This window comes from Chrysemys picta, chromosome 2, assembly GCF_011386835.1.
Source record: "Chrysemys picta bellii isolate R12L10 chromosome 2, ASM1138683v2, whole genome shotgun sequence".
NCBI classification, from domain to species: domain Eukaryota; kingdom Metazoa; phylum Chordata; order Testudines; family Emydidae; genus Chrysemys; species Chrysemys picta.
Genome location: NC_088792.1, coordinates 53,993,738 through 54,011,472, shown reverse-complemented (window position 1 = coordinate 54,011,472; position 17,735 = coordinate 53,993,738). Strand labels below are relative to the sequence as shown.

At 38.5% G+C, this 17,735-nt stretch overlaps 1 protein-coding gene across 1 annotated transcript in view; it reads left to right on the top strand.

The window, feature by feature from the left end:
• THSD7A (thrombospondin type 1 domain containing 7A) overlaps positions 1–17,735 on the top strand; it is a 539,203-nt gene that overhangs the window by 407,027 nt on the left and 114,441 nt on the right. The window contains exon 9 of the mRNA XM_042856716.2: positions 11,285–11,476. Within this exon, the coding sequence (XP_042712650.2) occupies positions 11,285–11,476 (192 nt within the window). The remainder of the gene's footprint in view (positions 1–11,284; positions 11,477–17,735) is intronic.

Here is a 17,735-nt window from a genome sequence, read left to right as displayed (position 1 = left end):
TGTTATTTGCACATGTAAAGGGCAAGTCAAGTGACTCTGTGGTCACTTCTATATGCAGTTCCTGGTTTGTGTGGGCAGTCATGGTAACTGTGTGCTCAAGATGCACTGAATACAGTTCCATGCGTGTTTGTGTGCACAACTCTCCTATTTAAAAACATTCATCTCTATTCACTTTATTAAATTGGTATTTTGCAAGTAGTGTCCCAAAGTACCATATTTCTTATTTTGCATTGCTATTGTCTTTTATCAAAACATATGCATTTTTAAAAAGTAAAGGACTACTCTAACAGTAATGTTAAGTTCTGTTTTGAAACAAGAATCAGAGTAAAGTTGCAAATAAACCATTAAACCAGCTGATCTCAATACAATGATCTTTTCTTTTCATTTAATCTATTAGAGAAACATTCTCACCAACAGATGTGAGAAACATTTGAATATTTATCTTCATTGAAATCAGTCCCATTTCTACTTAGGCTTCTTAAAAGAAAATGACTTCACGAATATGAGCTATCATCTAATTAAGACATAATTAAATGCAAATACTACTTAACAGAAGTAATTGAGGGAGAGGCCTGTGGTTAGGGAATTAGTAACTGATTTAATACACACAGCTAACAGCATCACCTAAGCAATAAATTGGAATGCAAGAACTACTGTAGCTGATAGTGATTGCAAATGCACTGTAGCTGTTTTGTAAATTGCTATGTAATGCTACATCTTAAAGATCCTCAATTTTACAAGAATTGTGTTAAGAAATCAATTCAGGAAAACCATTAAATGATATGAACGTACTTGATTCTTATGATTTCTATGGTAAAGAAAACGAAAATAAATCAGTTTCTTATTAGCTAGTAAAACTCCTATGAGTAAAACTCCTGCCATGCTCCAAATCATGCTGACATTTGGGAATGGACACCCTTTATAGCTATACCAGTTTGTTGATAGATTTTACTCATCTTCCACTTGAAATGTGTTGTCCCAGTTTAGCTGTGACTTTCCCTTTCTTTTTTTGCATATATTTGTACAGAATAGTATCAAAATGATGTTTCTGATGTATTACTGTGGAGAAATTTTAAAGGACACTAATTTTCAACTTATGGGAAAAATACAAAGAAATAATATCCACTAACTTCTCATCCAGGGATCACTGAAAACCAAGGAGGCAATCAGGGTACAATGTATAGAACATATATACTTTAGTCAATGATCCACAAAATTGTTGAAAATTGTCAGTGCATGTCATAGAGAGAGAGATTCTTCCATGTCATACAAGTGGTCATTCAAGAACTGGAATAGAAAAGAGTTTCACAGAGAAAAAGAATAGTTTTGCTACTGTTAATAGGACTCTCAAATTTTATTTAATTAACATTAAAGCTGCCTTAGAGTCTCTGTTCTTTAGACATAAAAATAGGAACAGATATTGTCCAGAGCTTATAAATGGTGCTGAGGTAAACAGAAGGTTGTATAGTTCTTTGTATGACAACCAAAAATATTTACTACAAGGAAAATATCGAATTGGTAAGAGCAGAAGTTCAGACTTTGCTTCATGTGCTGTTTTACCTCCAAAACTCCTTCTTAAAAGGCTGGTATGTTCAAGAGGACTATAAATAATGACAAATTGCAGGTAAATGTCTTTTGTTTTGTCTACAATGGTTTATTTGATTAGGTTTCCAGCGATTAACTTCTCTACTATCCCTTACAGAATGAAAACTGGGTCAGCTTCCGCTGGTAGTGCATGGATTTTAATTAGAGACATGTACTGTGAGGGAGACAGAGTGCCTTCCTCAGTCAATACTATATAAGAAGAAAAGGTGAATTTACTAAGGAACCTTCAGTTTCAGTGTGAAGTGTGTTTCTAGATTCTCATTCAGTGCACCAGAGAAAGTCAGAGTAAAGTCGGGGGGGGAGGGGGGAAAGAGATAGCCAAGTGTTTCTAACTCTAGCTGCTGTCAGGTTCATAAAAGGGCAGAAATCATTTTTAACGTGCAAAATATTATGGATTTCTGTTCTTTACAATGCATTTCTGTCACAATTGTAATGTACCTCTCTCTCTTCCCTGTTCAACATTATTGGCTGCAACAGTATGTTTTGGAAGGAAAGGTTAGTGTGAGGCCCTTGTCTATACTTAAATGTTAGGTTGACCCTGCTATGTCGCTGGGATATGTGAAAAATCCACACCCTTGAGCAACATAGGTAAGCCTACCTAACCCCCAGTGTAGGTAGTGCTATGTCAACAGAAGAATTCTTCTGTCGACCTCACACACATCTCAGGATGGAGAACCGTCCTGTCTACACGGAAGCACTACAGCGGCACAGCTACAATGCTGCAGCTGTGCCGCTGTAACAATTCAAGTCTAGACACACTTTCAGTTGTAAATACAAAGCCAGAATGTTATGATTTCCAGTACTAGACATACTAGGTTTTTCCTCTTCTAGAGAATTTTGGAGGAATCTAAACACTGATATGAAAGCTAGGAAATGGTAGCTGTCAATCATCTCATATTGTGTATTGGTGGTTTTTGTAATCTATATAATTACCCATTCAAAATTAAACTGAAAAGCAGCTATATTTAAGACAAGGTATTTAAAGGTGAAAGTCTAGTGTGCTAACTCAGGTTTGTTCCAAATTTGTAGTGATTTCCCATATTTTATTTATTTTATTTTATTTTTACCTGCCTTGCATGAACTTTACCTTACATTGTGTGCTTTTTGTTTGGTTGGTTATGGTTTTTTGTTTTGTTTTGTTTTTTCCAGAGTAGTGTGATAACTATTCATTAGCACAATGGTTACTTACACCATTATAATCCCACTTTGACATGCTCATAACTTTCTGAAACAAAACTCACATTTTGGATTGAAATTTCCTTATTTTCTCTCTCTCTGCAGAGGTGAAGCAGGAAACAAAAATTTTGGGACATTTCTGAGTTACAAGAGGATAAAAAATGCATTGTTCCCACTTAAAAATGTAATCACATTCTTTTCCCTATAGGAATACCTCAAAAACTTTGAAATATGGCATTTAAATAATCCTCAGTGAGGAGTTATATGGTTTGCTAAATTTGATGAGGGGTGGGAGAAGGAGTATTAAAAATAAAGTTAGCAGCACATTAAAATCAACTGAACAAACATTACAGAAACTTCCACAAGATTGCATATGTAGAGAGGTTTATCTCCACAGCTAAGTTAAGGGCCAGACTGTACTGGATGGGCACAGAGCATAGTCTGCGGCTGTGTCCCACATCACACCCCTAGCCAATTTGGGGTCAGTGGTTGGCTCGTTGTGAGGATGTTAGGAAGAAACCAAGAACTGGAGTTATGCCCTTCTGTTGCATCAGAGTTCAATAAAGGGAGATGGCTCCTTCTGTCCCTACCCACCATACACATACAAACAAGGGCCAGGCACGATCTTTTCTTAAGTGTCATCTGTCTATATAGGGAAATTACATTGTGTTAGAAGGAGGGCCCGGAGGACTCATAGTAACTAGCAAAATGTAAACTTTGTAGTAGGGACTTGTTTTAACTTGTGTCAGCTGATTGTGATTCATCCTATGGTATACCACAGCTGGCTTACACAAGTTAAAAATGATGGCCCTGTATACACTGAACGTTTTATATCATGTTAATTACTATAGTTCCTCAGGGTCATGTTCTAACATGCTGTAACTTCCGAGTATAAACAAGCCCTCAGGGTATGTCTACACTGCAGTGTAAGCCCGGGTTTAGTAGAACTTGAGTTAGGAGACCCTGGGTTTGTTAACCTAGGGCTTGAGTATCTACACTCATTTGTAGCAATAGGTTAGGAATTGTTGAACTCTGAGTCCCAACCTGAGTCTCCCATGTCTACACTGTGTTATGCAGGACTGAGTCCAACCACCCATAGCCTAGACACACTTCCAAAGTGTGGCCACTCTAGCCCTTTGTGGTGCAATAGGAAAAATTGACCATTCACCAAACTTGACTTCCAGAGGACAAAGAAAGTCAACCCAGGGGATTGTGGGATACTTTTGGCAGATTCCCAGAGCACAAGTCTTTTAAGGCTGCATCTACACTGAGAAGCAATAGTTATGTCTACATTGCAGTTAGACACCCATGGCTGGCTTGTGCCAGTTCTCTCAGGCTCATGGGGCTCGGGCTGTTTAATTGTGGTGTAGACATTCGGACTTGGCCTGGGCTCTAGGACCCTGTGAGGTGGGGAGGATCTCAGAGCTCAGGCTGCAATCTGAGCCAAAACATTTACACCCTGATTAAATAGCCAAGCAAGCCTGAACCCCATAAGCCTGAGTCAGTGGGCATGGGCCAGCCGCAGGTTTTTAATTGCAGTATAGGCATACCCAAGAGGGCTTGAACCCAGCTTGACTCAGGTTTGGACCTTCCACAACTATGGGATCCTGGTGCCCTGGCCAAGCCCTGGCTTAGCACGAATTATGTGTAGATAGAAGGGAGGTTAGGCTTGAGCCTGAGTTTGAACCCTGAGCTTACATTTCAGTGAAGATGTACCCTAAGGGTACTCCTACACAGGGATAAAAGACCCAGGGCCATAGCTGGCCTGAGTCAGCGGACTCGGGCTGGCAAGGCTAAAAATCACAGTGTAGACATTCGGTTTTGGGCTGGAGCCTGAACATCTACACAGTGATTTTTTAGTCCCGGAGCCCAAGGACCTCAAGCCCAAGTCAGCTGATCCGTGCCAGCCGCAGGTTTTTTTATCCCTGTGCAGACACTATCCCTAAGTGTCTAGTTGTATGAATTAATAACTCCACCGATAAAGCTTGTTAGCTCTGCAAGCCAGATAACTGAAGAATAGAGAGCTAACAGCTCCACCTGCAAAGCCAGAGGAGCTTATAAATTCTATGAGCTGAATACTTCTAAAGCTTCTCTTTTCTTTCCTTTTTCTTCTCGTCTCATCTTTTCTTTAAAATGCCCATAAGACATTTTATGCAAAATCTATATTAATACTTAACTACATTTGTAGAGTTGGCATAACAAAAAATTAGAAAATGCAAAAACTAAGATTCCAACAGGAATGCTAATTCAGTGGCTTTGTGTAGATATACTTTGTATAGCTCACGTACTGTACACATATTCTATAGAGGCTATATTCTCACTCCAGCAGCACAAAGCAGCTTTAAAGTTGTCCTAAGTGGCCAACTGAAGATCTCCTGGCATAGCTGAATCCCCAGGTGCAACAGAGAAAACTCCAGATATTGCTGCTCCTAAAGCATTTTTGGAGAGAGTTTGGTTGGCATCTGCTCCACTCCAGCAATTGCTAGCTGTTGCAGTGGCCTCGGGGAGAGGGGGGGGGGGTACTGAAGGTGACTGTACTTTTATAGTAGTCCTTAGGTTGCCCTGGGAATTGTGGGAGGGCAAAGATGGTATAAAGTTGCCTTTGACATCTCTGTTCCTCTCTCCCACCAGATCCTGCACTGAGTGCAGGTTTGGCATTCCCAAGGATTGGGACCTATATGTGTAGTAAAATATGTTGCATTGTATGTCCAAAATGTATGCCATAACTCATCCAGCATATGTAGTGCTTTTGAATTAGCATTGTTTCTGAATCCTTAATTTTGCATTTCCTGAGTTCTTATGATTTTAAATATTGTCTAAAAATGCTTGAATGCGGTATTTGTGCATTTAATACATCAGATTTCCAGCCATAGCATTGTGACCCCACCTTCCTATTTTAATATTTAATTACATTTGTTTAGTCTCTATTTTTTTATTAAGTAAGAAATAGCAATTTTTGTATCTAGTCTGTGTTTCCTGTGATCTACTTAACAATCGCATCTGTTGTACCTCAGAAGAGGCCATCATATGACACTTCCAAGAAGTGTAGAAATCTCAAGATACCACCATAAGTTGGCACTTAGACATTTCTTCTTTTACAGCCTCAGAAGCACTAGTACAAACGTTAGGGACTGACTTCAACCTATTTGGATTCTAACTAGTGCCAAGGCAAAAATCTGTACAATGTTAATTTCTAGGCTAGATTGTATATGTTTTTGTTTGATGAACCTCAGAACACGGCCACACAGAATCTTGCAGACCTGAGGCTTCCACAGTCTACAGGATTTCTTACCTTATGATAAATAAAAATTGTTCTGTTGACATTTATAGCTCTCCAGAAATTTCATCCAGTTTATTGCAGTGACTTTTTGACTGTACACATCAAGTTGTTAGGTTATAGCCATTCAGGGACTCTGGTTGATTGCTAGACATGGGGCCAAGACTAAGGTTTTCATTTTCCCTGTGGAATGCTTCTGTTCCTATTATACTTTAATTTTAGAGGAAAGTTCAGTTGTCTTGTGTGGCTTATTGAGTCCAATAAAGGTTTTACTTTACATTTGGGCTTTAAAAATAAAGGGCCAAATGTTCCTTTACTTGCCACCCCATTTGCTTCAGGTAAGCAATTTTTACAATGCACCTAGGCATGCACTGTCTTAATAGGGCTGGTTTTATTGTATTGTCTTCAGTGTCCTCATTTAGAGCCTGCTTTGAGAGTGCAGTAAAAGGGATTGTTATGCTGAATAACATCACATGGAAATTTACTCTGATACTTATGAGCATGCAGCCTATTCTGCTGTAGCAAGAGTTTGCCATTCGCAGGGTGCAGCTGGTCTGTATAAGTCTGACATGTTGATCTAAAAAAAATAAAGTGCTTCTTGCCGGTTGGGCCAACTTCAGTTGTGGTGCTGGCACATACACAAATGGAATGTGTCAGTAGCAGAAAGTATGCCCAGAGGAATCTTGTAGTGATGTCATCAGTCACTCTTCCACTGGGAGCTGGCATGACATTGCCTGGGGAAGAGGGTGAGGTTGAGGGTAGGAAGACCACTGATGAGGTACCTGTAGAGCCCAAACAAAGACTAAATCTGCTCTTGACACTTGTGGAACCCTTGAAGAATGTAGCCTGTTCTTTCCTGTGGTAAGGAGTGAATCCCTCCCACCCCCCCTGTGCAGAGCAGCTCTCACATGTGCCGTTTGCACATCCTTGCACTAGAAAGTGAACCTAGCTTGGCATCTGCATTATACATTGTATCATAGAAATATTGCCCAACTAGGTAGGTGCTTTTTAAAAAATAGGAGCTATCACTCAGAGCTGAATTTTAATGGATGTCATCTAATTTATGACAGTTTAAGTATCATGCAAATAAAGGAATAACATTAAAGGAAAATAGAAAATAAGTTGAAAACATAGGAAAGTAAGTTAGGAAAGAGATAGTAAAACAAAAACACAACAAGAAATAGGAAATGATTTACACAAAAATAAGAGTAGAATTTAGAGAGGAAAAAAGTGTCCTAACCCATGAGTCCTAAACCAGATCTGCAGGGGAGACATAATGCACCAACCCTCCACCTGATAGCTTGCTGGCATCAGCTAGAACCAGGACTATTTGAAGCCCCGCTCAGATCGGAGGCTTCATCCCGACCCCCAATTGGCAGAACACCCGAGCTCCTGATTAGTCTGCTCCCCCTGCTTAAGCCAGAAGGAGGAACAGGAAGTCGTCTATACAACTGAGCTCTATCTTGCTTTGGACTGCTCACGCAATGCTACCTACTATTGTCTCCTGGTCCTGATCTCCTGATTTCCCGACTTGACCTGATTCCTTGTATCTGATTCATGGTTCCTGATCTCTGGGTCAGATCCTGATCTTGATCTCTTGGTTTTTTGACCTGGACTGATTCCTGATATATTACTCTCAGTTCCTGACCTTGGCTCCTGATTTTCTGGTTCTGAACTCTGGCTGTGTGGGGACCTGGTCCTCCACCCTACATGAACTGTTAGACCAGACCGCCTATGTCCCAGCCCTGACAAAATATCCCGATCTGCCTACCCTTTTTAGTCTGTTATTTCTTAATATTTTGTCTGTTGAGATAAGTGCTCTGCAAAGTACTATGCTTGACTGCCATGCCATATAAATATAGTAGTATAAAAATAAAACTTTTTACACTATTGATGACAACTTTGGTCTGGTGGGATTTCTTCCAAATGGGTGTGGTCTTTACTCTGGTCATTGTTCCTAACATATGGTCAAATGATTTCTGATAGTTGAATACATTATGCACTTTAAAGAAGGTAGCAACAAAAGTCAGGATGCTCATAAAAACATTAGTGAAATGTTAGAAACAATTTAGTCTAAATATAATAAACCTCCAAATACATGAAATATCCATAATAAAATATTATCTTCTAAAACCGTTCTCCATTTTTTTGCCATCAGTGAAATAAAAATTGGACTTTTGACAACTTCTGGATCTTAATTTGCTAAATGTATCCGGTTTCCTGAATACTTGTTCAATAAAAGAATGGGATAACCCGGAGCCATGATCTGTTATAATAGACAGTTAACATACAAAGAACTCTGATTTGTAAGGGTGAACTTTTCCGGTTTAAATATGGACCAAACTGAGCCTGTAATTAACTTCATCCCTCACAGTGAAATCAAACTTGGTTTGAGTTTCTAGTTAAATACTTCCCCAAAAGAGCAGAGATGAGGAAATTTTAACATAGCCCTATGCTTTTCCACTGTAATCTTCATTGTTACAGTGGCGCTTTTTTCGAACATAGAAAACTTGGAAGTTTCCAGCATTGAGTCTTGCCTTGAGATGGAGCAATACGAGAATAGTATGTATCTTTACTCTGACACTGAGCCTCTTCAGGGAATGCTTGTCCACTCCTTCCCCTTCAACCCAATCAGATTTCATCTTGATGAGGCAAACAGGAATCCAGATTTCCAATGCTATTACAGCAGTGACCATCCAGGTTAGCCCTTCATTATTTAAAGGAGCTGTAGAGGGGAGGAGCCAGAGCCCACTGAGGGAGGTTGTGGGGTAAGAGAGCGTTGGGTGAGGCCTTTTACAAGGATGAGGTTCCATTGGGATTGACAAGTGACTGTCATGGAGCCTGATGGGTTAATTTCAAAGATTCAGATAATTTAGATAAGCACCCAACCTTTAGGATACTTATACAAAATGAACCTCAGAACTTCGCACATCACTAACTCTGTCAAGGACAGGTTTGAGGTTTTCCTGTTGTGACTCGAGAACAAGTGTGAATAAAAGATTTGACAGGGATGAAATTGGGAGACAATAGTGTACCCAAATCAAAACAAGCCCCCTTTATTGCCCCATTTTAGCAGGAATCTATTTTTCACCCTATGTCATTATAGCATTACATTAACAATGCTGGAAGTAACAGTATGTCAGTACCATTGTAAAAACTCTGATTTTCAGGAATTTATTTTTTCACACAAATGTTTTTTTAAAGTTTGGAACTTGATGTGTATATTCCTGGCCTGTGACAGAGAGGCTTTAAGATTCTGTACAATTTGCACAAAATTCATGTAGTCTCTATTTAGATGGCTTCTTAATGGTTCAGATTATTTTTTATTCTATTTTAGTAATAAAAGGTTAACTTTGTGCTTGGGAGAAAGCAAATTTTTGTAGACTTGTGATTATCAGTACCCACAGCTCCTACTGACTTAACCTTTGACAATAAGGTCATCTGTTATTAATATTAACTTGAGTCTTCATTGCTGAGATATAAAGAGCATAGTAACTATTTTTTACCAAATATTTTGTTGTAGCAAGGACTAAATCCATAGGAAATCTTGATGTGAAATTATTTCATTGACATTAGCTATTAAACGTTTGATCCAATGGACTGTAATGGACTCTCATTGAGTTCCATTGAGCGTGAACGTATTTCAGGGAGATCTCAATGGATGAATCATAATGCAATAGAGTTTTTTCTATGCTGACATATGATATTACAGGGATTCTGAGACAGCTATTTTAAAATTTTCAGCACAGTAAAAACAAGAGAAATGAAAGAAGCAAAATGTAGTAAGTTAAAGTGGCATTGACAGGCTATGATTTTTCCATCTCAGTAAAGTGTTACAAATGGTGAATGGAACCTCAGAAATCCATCCTGTGTAGTCCCCAGAATTATTGAAAGTGATTTCTATAACTAGGTTCTCATTCTTTGATGCATGCACATTATGGTGACAAGACCATGTCTCTAGAAGACTCATTTTGGCCCCAAACTGCTTAATTCCTGGTTTTCCTCTGCTATTCAGGATGAGGATTTACCCTCAGAAGAAATGTGCTTTAGTCACTGTTAGTGAAACCTTTTGGTACCCGTTGACTCATTTGGCAGTATTCATGTACCTTTTCCCTGGACTTCACTCTTCACAACACTGCGGAGTCAGGAGCCTCAATCCATTAACACCTCTCTGTACTGTCCTTTGCCCAAATAGCTTCTGTGTTTTCCTCAGTGGTAAAGTTGGACTTCTTCTCAATAGCTGGTTCAGCGTACAGGGCTCTGCAGGGAAGCCCCTTCCTTTCAAGTTCACTGAAAGATGAAGGATTTGTTTACAAATCTTACATGGAAGTAATGATAGAGAATCTAGATCTAGAATAAGATCATTCTAGATAGATCTTCGACCCAGTTAATTGTTGCAGTGTTACTTATTGTAAATTAACTAGTGTTTTGTCCATTGTGTAGTTTTAGATTCCTAGTTTTAACTGCAGCACTTAATTTCCTTCCTGACGTTAAATGTAATCCTGGTATTGGCGCTCCAGTCTCTACTTCTTTTTTTTTTAAAAAATCCATTAATGAGACTTTGTATATAATTAGATGTGCACCTCAACTTGACCCAAGAGAACCCCAAAACATCTGTGGCCTAGCCAGAGACAGATGTTGGCCCTGCTAATTAACAGAGAACTTTTAGAACCAAATGAGGAGCTTTGTTCCCATCCTGCTTAAACGCTTTACACAGTCTGACACCCAACTGAAATGCAAAGGCTTTTGATTTTTGTTTTTGTTTTTTGTTTTTTGACTGAGTTGTGGATATTAAAACTTGGGGGTTGAAAAAACTACATGAACTGAAAATTAATTTTTTTTTTCCTGAAACCCCTGCAAATTGAGCCTGCTCCCTTGCCTGCTCTAATATACTTACATTATTTGGGTATCTAATATATTTTGTTCATGTGTATCGTATAGTCATGATTTATTTACAGTAGCTATGACAAGTGAAAACGTAACAATAGCCCCCCCACCCATATCCATTTCAGCAGAGTTCAAATTCTGCTACATAAGTACATTTGAGAATTGTGGCCTGTTCTTTTAACATCAGGCCATAGAAGACAGTCATTCTGATGAGTAATCTATTTACTTTGTTTTTACACAACAACAGAATCTAATTTATTTGTGTGCCCATCTGGGCTAGATTGCTCATTTTAAGTTAATTTAACAATGATAGACTGCTACTGGCCTTTTCTTTCCCAGGAGAAGAGGTTGACAGACAGCTGTGTAGAGATGCTATCTATCCAATTCCCATTGTCTGTGAAGTTCCATGCCCAAAGGATTGTGTACTCAGCATGTGGTCTGGATGGTCCTCCTGCTCTCACACCTGCTCAGGCAAAACCACAGAAGGAAAACAGATGCGAGCCCGCTCTATTCTGGCATATGCAGGTGAAGGTAAGGTTGCATACTTCAGCAGTCTTTGTATTTGGTTCTGAATTGTTAATTAACTTAACAATGCTGAAATAATTCAGTGATCAGAGAGAACAGATTAGTACAGTGCATCCTTTCTTTTAAAATAAAATCCATTATTATTTAATTAGAAAAGTCTGTAATGTTAATTTTTAGTACAGGTATTTTTTCTTTGTTATTTTAATGAAATGGTTATTTGGTGTTTTTCTTTGCTTTAAGTAATATTGGTTAGTCTTTTTGTTTTTGTACAAGCGTGTCTTTCTTTACTTATTTTAAATGCACTTTTTTGCTATTCTGCATTAAACTAGGGAAATGATTTACCATAAACAGACTCCAATGCAAGATATCTACAGGTCTTTTGTAGTCCTACATTACTCCTAACTTAAACCCCTATCCTGCAAATACTTAAGCGTAAGAGTAAGTGGATCAGAGTTTTAGTGGGTACAACAGATAAATTGCTTTTCCATATCCACAGTCAAAGTTGTTGTTATTATTCATATTAATAATAATAATTGTAGCATCCTTTCATGGAACCGATTCTGCAAAGTTTTACTCATGTAAATAATCCTGTTCATGCAAGTGGTCCAATTGCCTTCAATTTGTGTGCAGTATCCGGAACTAAATAAAAACAAGATAAGTGAATATATACATAAAGAGAGCAGGTCAGGGAGACGAGGATAGGGGTTTCAGTGACCAGTTCATGCGTCTGCTCTGATGGTTCTGCACACTTCTTGATAGGTGTATTGTTTTAAATATGCATTGTGTTTTAGAAAAAGGACTATCATATATATGTGTCAAATGCTACATTGTCGGGCATACAGGCATCTAAGTGGCAAACCACATGCTACACAAAGTTGGATGGTCAGGGGAAATTTGGGCCAACAATGCTGGCACAAACCTTTATTCTAACTCTCAGATAAAAACTAAATTAAAGTGGAGCTAAGTTTGAGACTGAATCTCAGTGTCTTAAGGGTAAGAGCATTATGAGGATGTTGTAATTATGTCAAACCAAGCATTACATATCCACGAAATTTGGAGTTAAGGTTAAATTTAAGAGAAATCCAAACATGCACAGGTTTGGAAATATTCAGTTAAGGCACCCAAAATATCTTAACTCCACCTAGGAGTGATGCTGTACAATAACCATACAACTATGTTTTACGTACAATAGTGTTTGTGGTCCCAAATTAGATTAAACTTAATTTTAAGGACACATTAGATTTCCTCCCACCCATCATGGGTATCACTAGAGCTACGATTTAGCCTGTGTGAAATGACTATGCAAAGGAAATAACTAATCTCAACTGGTCAGGCAGCAGCATTTTCTGGGTTGTGGGCATATTTACTGATCAAACAATATCCAGACAGAACTTTATTCAATGTCCCCCCAAACATACAATGTCTGAGACTGAATTCCCAATACACCATACATACACAAGCACACCTAAAAAAAAGTGAACTCTGGAAAATGATTATATCTATATCCTACTACTTTTAGATGTATGTGCTGATACTATGAACTTTTTATAGGAGTTGTGCAAGCTTTATTGAGCAGCGCGCTTGAGCTTTTGCTTAAGCAACAGTATCGCCAAACCCAGTGCTCCAAATGATATTGTTCTGTGAAGTAATGTCATGTTCAATTTTCTCATTTAAAAAAACCCACCAGAGCAATCAGGAATTGTACTATTGTAACTCAAGTTGTGTCACATTACATCAGATTCACAAAAGAGAAAACTTGTAGGTATTACATGTTAACAAATAAGTGGCAATCCTACAGTATTTGTTAATATTTTACTATTGGAAAATAGGCGCTGCCAAATATCTATATTTTACAGAAAAACAAGCGCCTCATCAATCAAATCAATAGAGGCATTGTCTATACAGGGAAATTGAGTAATTATCACTGTCACCATTCATTCGTTATCCACTTTTGAATTTTAAAGAATATAAAATCAAAGACAGTTTGCTATACTTACCCAAACAGTACAACATCAGAGGGCCAGATTTGTAAAGGTACTGAGACATCTAAACATGTAGATAGGTACCTAATGGGATTTTATCTGCATCTTTGGGGGCTTAGATACCTTTAAAAATCTGTTCCAAGGCCCTTACACATTACTGCACTGCAGCATCCTGGCGATCTTCACCTGAAGGAAGAGGGGCAAAGAGTGTTGCACCCTTGACTCCCCCACAGAAGTCCTGTAGAGTTCTGGCAGGGTAACCTCCAGGGGATTCAAGGAAAATGGGGAAGATGTAGCGGAGCTGACACTTTTGACATTTACCCTTCAGAGCAGCTCTGTTGGAAGTACAAGGGGTGATTTTTAATAGTCATATAATAAGTAGCTGCCATAGATAGATAGATCTACATGACAAAAGAGAAATGCTGTTTAAAAATGAAAGTTATCCCTTTCTCTTGCCCTAGTCCAACATCTCAAAAATCACAATAACCAGATTTTGAAAAGACAATTATCTAATAACCGCCCCCAAAATGAAATGTTCATGGGCTGTTGGCTTTCATGTGTAGCTCAAGACATTTGGTTTTAATTGCTTATTCAGCATTACAGGAAACAGAAATATTACCACCCTTTACGGCTGCAAATCTTGACTGTATGCCACAGAAATATAAACCTGATTTTAGGAGACGCTGATTACCATTGGGAGTCAGGGAGTCAATAGTAAAACAAAAAACAGTAAGCAAATGATCCACCAAAATTCCACCACTAATTTAAATTTCTTTCTAAAAAGTGGATATCCGATCCCAGTGGGAGTTGCTGGTGCTTAGCCCCTCCAAGGATCATACTTGAGGCCCTGATTCAACAAAATATTAAGCCTGGGAGTAAATCTAGTCTGATTCGACACTGATTGGAGACAACGGCGTCTGGATCAGGTCCCAAAGCACCTAAGCCTATGCTTTGCTGAATAGGGGTGGGATTACTCATGCTTAAAGTTAACTATGTGTTTGTGGAATGAAAGCCACAGAGAGTAAATATGATTTATGAATAAAAGATAACCTTGTAGAACTGAAATATCATTACCACCGTAGCTGAAGTATAGTTTTCACCTTTTCTTGGATTAAACTATATCATTTCAGATTATAACTTTTAGGCTTCACTAAAATTAGATTGGTTGTCATTTTCCTGACAGTAAATCCATTATACCCTTTAGTCACTTCTTGTTTGACAAATAATTAGTGACTTTTCACCTTGAGAAATACACACAAAGGTTTAGCTTTGCTTCCAGAATTGATTGCATCATTATTTCTATAGACAATGCTCTTCACACTGGAAAAGCATCAGATGATTTAGAGACACAAATTTATGATTGCTCTTTGATATCTTTCATGGTGTTAATAAAAACAATAGGACCTGAACATTAATATTTTACTTTTAAAGTGTATTACCTGTACTATATTCAAAACTTACAAAAAAATTAAAAATCGTGTGCATTTTCTTAGATATCTTAAACTGAAAAATTGCACTTTATATAAATTGATGCCCTATGATATTTTCCCAATGCTGGACATGTAATTTTCATACCGTCCCACGCTAATACCTGTTCCTAAAAACACTTACTGGTTGAATTCATGTGGGTAAGGCTTCTTGCATCTTTCTCTAAAGCTTCTGGTATTGGCAGTATTAGAGGTAGGATACCAGACTAGATAGACCACTGGTCTAATCTTTATGGCCATCCCTATGTTATATGGTGCCCATAGCCATAGGATATGGATATCTTAAATTCAAAACCTACAGGTGACTCAGTGAAATCATTCACAAATCCCTTACTATGATGATGGTAGATTAAATGATGACAGGCCTGAATGAACAAGTGAGTTTTACATTGATCTCTGAAAATGGCCAAACTTGGGTTCTATTGAGCTGTCAGAAGGAGCACATTTTATAGATGTGGGCCCTTGACTAAAAGCACACTGCAGCTGGTCCTGGTAGTTCAATTCTAGGATCCTGAGAATCTGACAATAACCATGCAATCCAATTATAATAAAATCAAATAATATTGCAGTCCTTCAAAATAGCATCAGTGCTTTACCCTGATTCAGCAAGGTACTTAAGCATAGTTGAAGTTCAAGCATGCGAGTAATCCTGTTGAAATTAATGGAAGTACTTAAGCCTGTGCAACTACCTTTTTGGATCCAGGCCTGAATTTGCTTCTTATTACTTCATCATCTGTGATCTCTCTCTTGCTCGCTCTCTCTTTTTGAAAGAAAGTGAAAATCATATCCTGTCACTCTGATTATGAATAGTGGTATATTATTTCGACATCCAGGAAACCTAAATTTAACTGGATTTGCAACATTGGCCTGTGCTCTACTGTACATGCAACTCTCATGGAACTAGACTCTTCTATTTATGGGGTTCAATTCCTCATTGTATTGCATCCTCTTCGTATGCTGCTCATGTGGTATAAAAAGATCATAAATCCAGTGGAATTAGCCTCCAGGAAGTACCCCTGGTGTAATAGGGGTCACTGAATTGGCTTAAAATATGCATGTAAGAGTCTTCTTTTTTTTTCTGCCCCCTTTCATAGCTCCAGATGTAGGGAGTGTGTCTCAGGTAGGGGATTAGCCAGTGTATTGCTGCTCTCCAGCTATTCTTATCTATTTTTGTCTGCAGGAACAGTCCATTATTCTGCAGGCTATGCTGAGTGTGAGGAAACACAAAGACAGATTAAAACTCTTCCTTCTCATCATGTCCATTCCTGCACTGAGCAGACTTCTGCTAGAACTGAGAATCTGGCCAGGGTGCACATACTGTTGTGTGCACCACCTTATCTCGGCCTACATCCACCTTAAGTAGCTGAACCACACCAGTTATACTGCCAGAGGACCCAAGGTGGCTATGGAAGTTGTGTCTGGATTTGTTTAAATCTACTCGGAGAGAGACAGATTTTGTGTGTAGTATGAGATGTCCCACAGTCACCTGTTTGTGTCTTTTCTGGAATCATTCTCATTTGGCATGAAGGGAATTTACAAAGTTTCCTTTCTGTGAGCCTGGCAGTACCTCAGTTGTGTTTCCAAGCTCATCTTCGCTGTGCAACAAGAAACTCAGGAAAATCATTATCAGAAAATCTAAAATGACAGAAAAGGACATGATTCTGTGACCTTACACACATCACAGCTGTTACACTTACCCAATTTTAATATATACAACATACACCTCGCTCTGTGTGCCATGTAGGTCTGCAATTTTGGTTTTTTTCCCCCTTGCCATAATTCTTCCCATAAATTAGCTGTAATTAGGAAGCATGCACTGAGGCTTGTTTTTGCATAGGTCTTGACCTCAAACTTAAACCTGCTGCTGTGGTCTCATTGTGGAGTGAAGAAACAAATATAACATGTATCTGAATACTTCACAACTACTGTGGCAGTTCCTCAAAGCATAATGCAGATGCTGCAGGTGTTTTCCTTTGTATTTGTCATGGTACAAACATGGTACTGCTGGGTTGTGAAAAAATACAGAGATTAAAAAAAACACAAACGACAACATGGGGGAAAAAACTGAAATAAGAAATAGGATCTAGGGAGGAGAGAATAAGATGCTATGCTATTGGCCAGACCCTTATCTAGTGGTCGGAGCATGGCATTGGGAAGCAAGCTTTTAATGTGGGAATTGCATGTTAATAGATTCAGAGTTTAAGGCCAGAAGGGACAAGATTAGGCCATCTAGTTAGAACTTCTTTATATTGCAAGCCATTAAATTTCAGCCATTTACTCCTGAATTGAGCCCAATAACTTGTGTTTGTATTTAGCTAAAGCATATGTTGGATCAGATCAGAGATCCTTCTGTGTCTGACAGTGGCCAATACCACATACTTCAGAGGAAGGTGCAAGAATCCCCTTAGTGGATAGTTATAGAATAACCAGATCGTACAAGACATTTCTTTCCAACCCCAGACAGATAATTGGCTTATGCCCTGAAATACTATTGTTGTTAGTTTTATTATTTAATTTTGTTTTAATGATGTAGGATGGCTTATATCTTTCAATTTTTTATCTCATCTAAAGTAAATATGAATCTTCTGTTTATGCATATCAGGGCTGGAAGGGACCTCAATAGTCATCTAGTCCGGTCCCCTGCACGCAAGGCAGGACTAAATAATAACTAGACCATCCCTGACAGAAGTTTGTCTAACTGTTCTTAAAAATCTCCAGTGACAGAGATTCCACAACCTCCCTAGACAATTTATTCCAGTGCTTAACAACCCTGACAGGAAGTTTTTCCCTGACGTC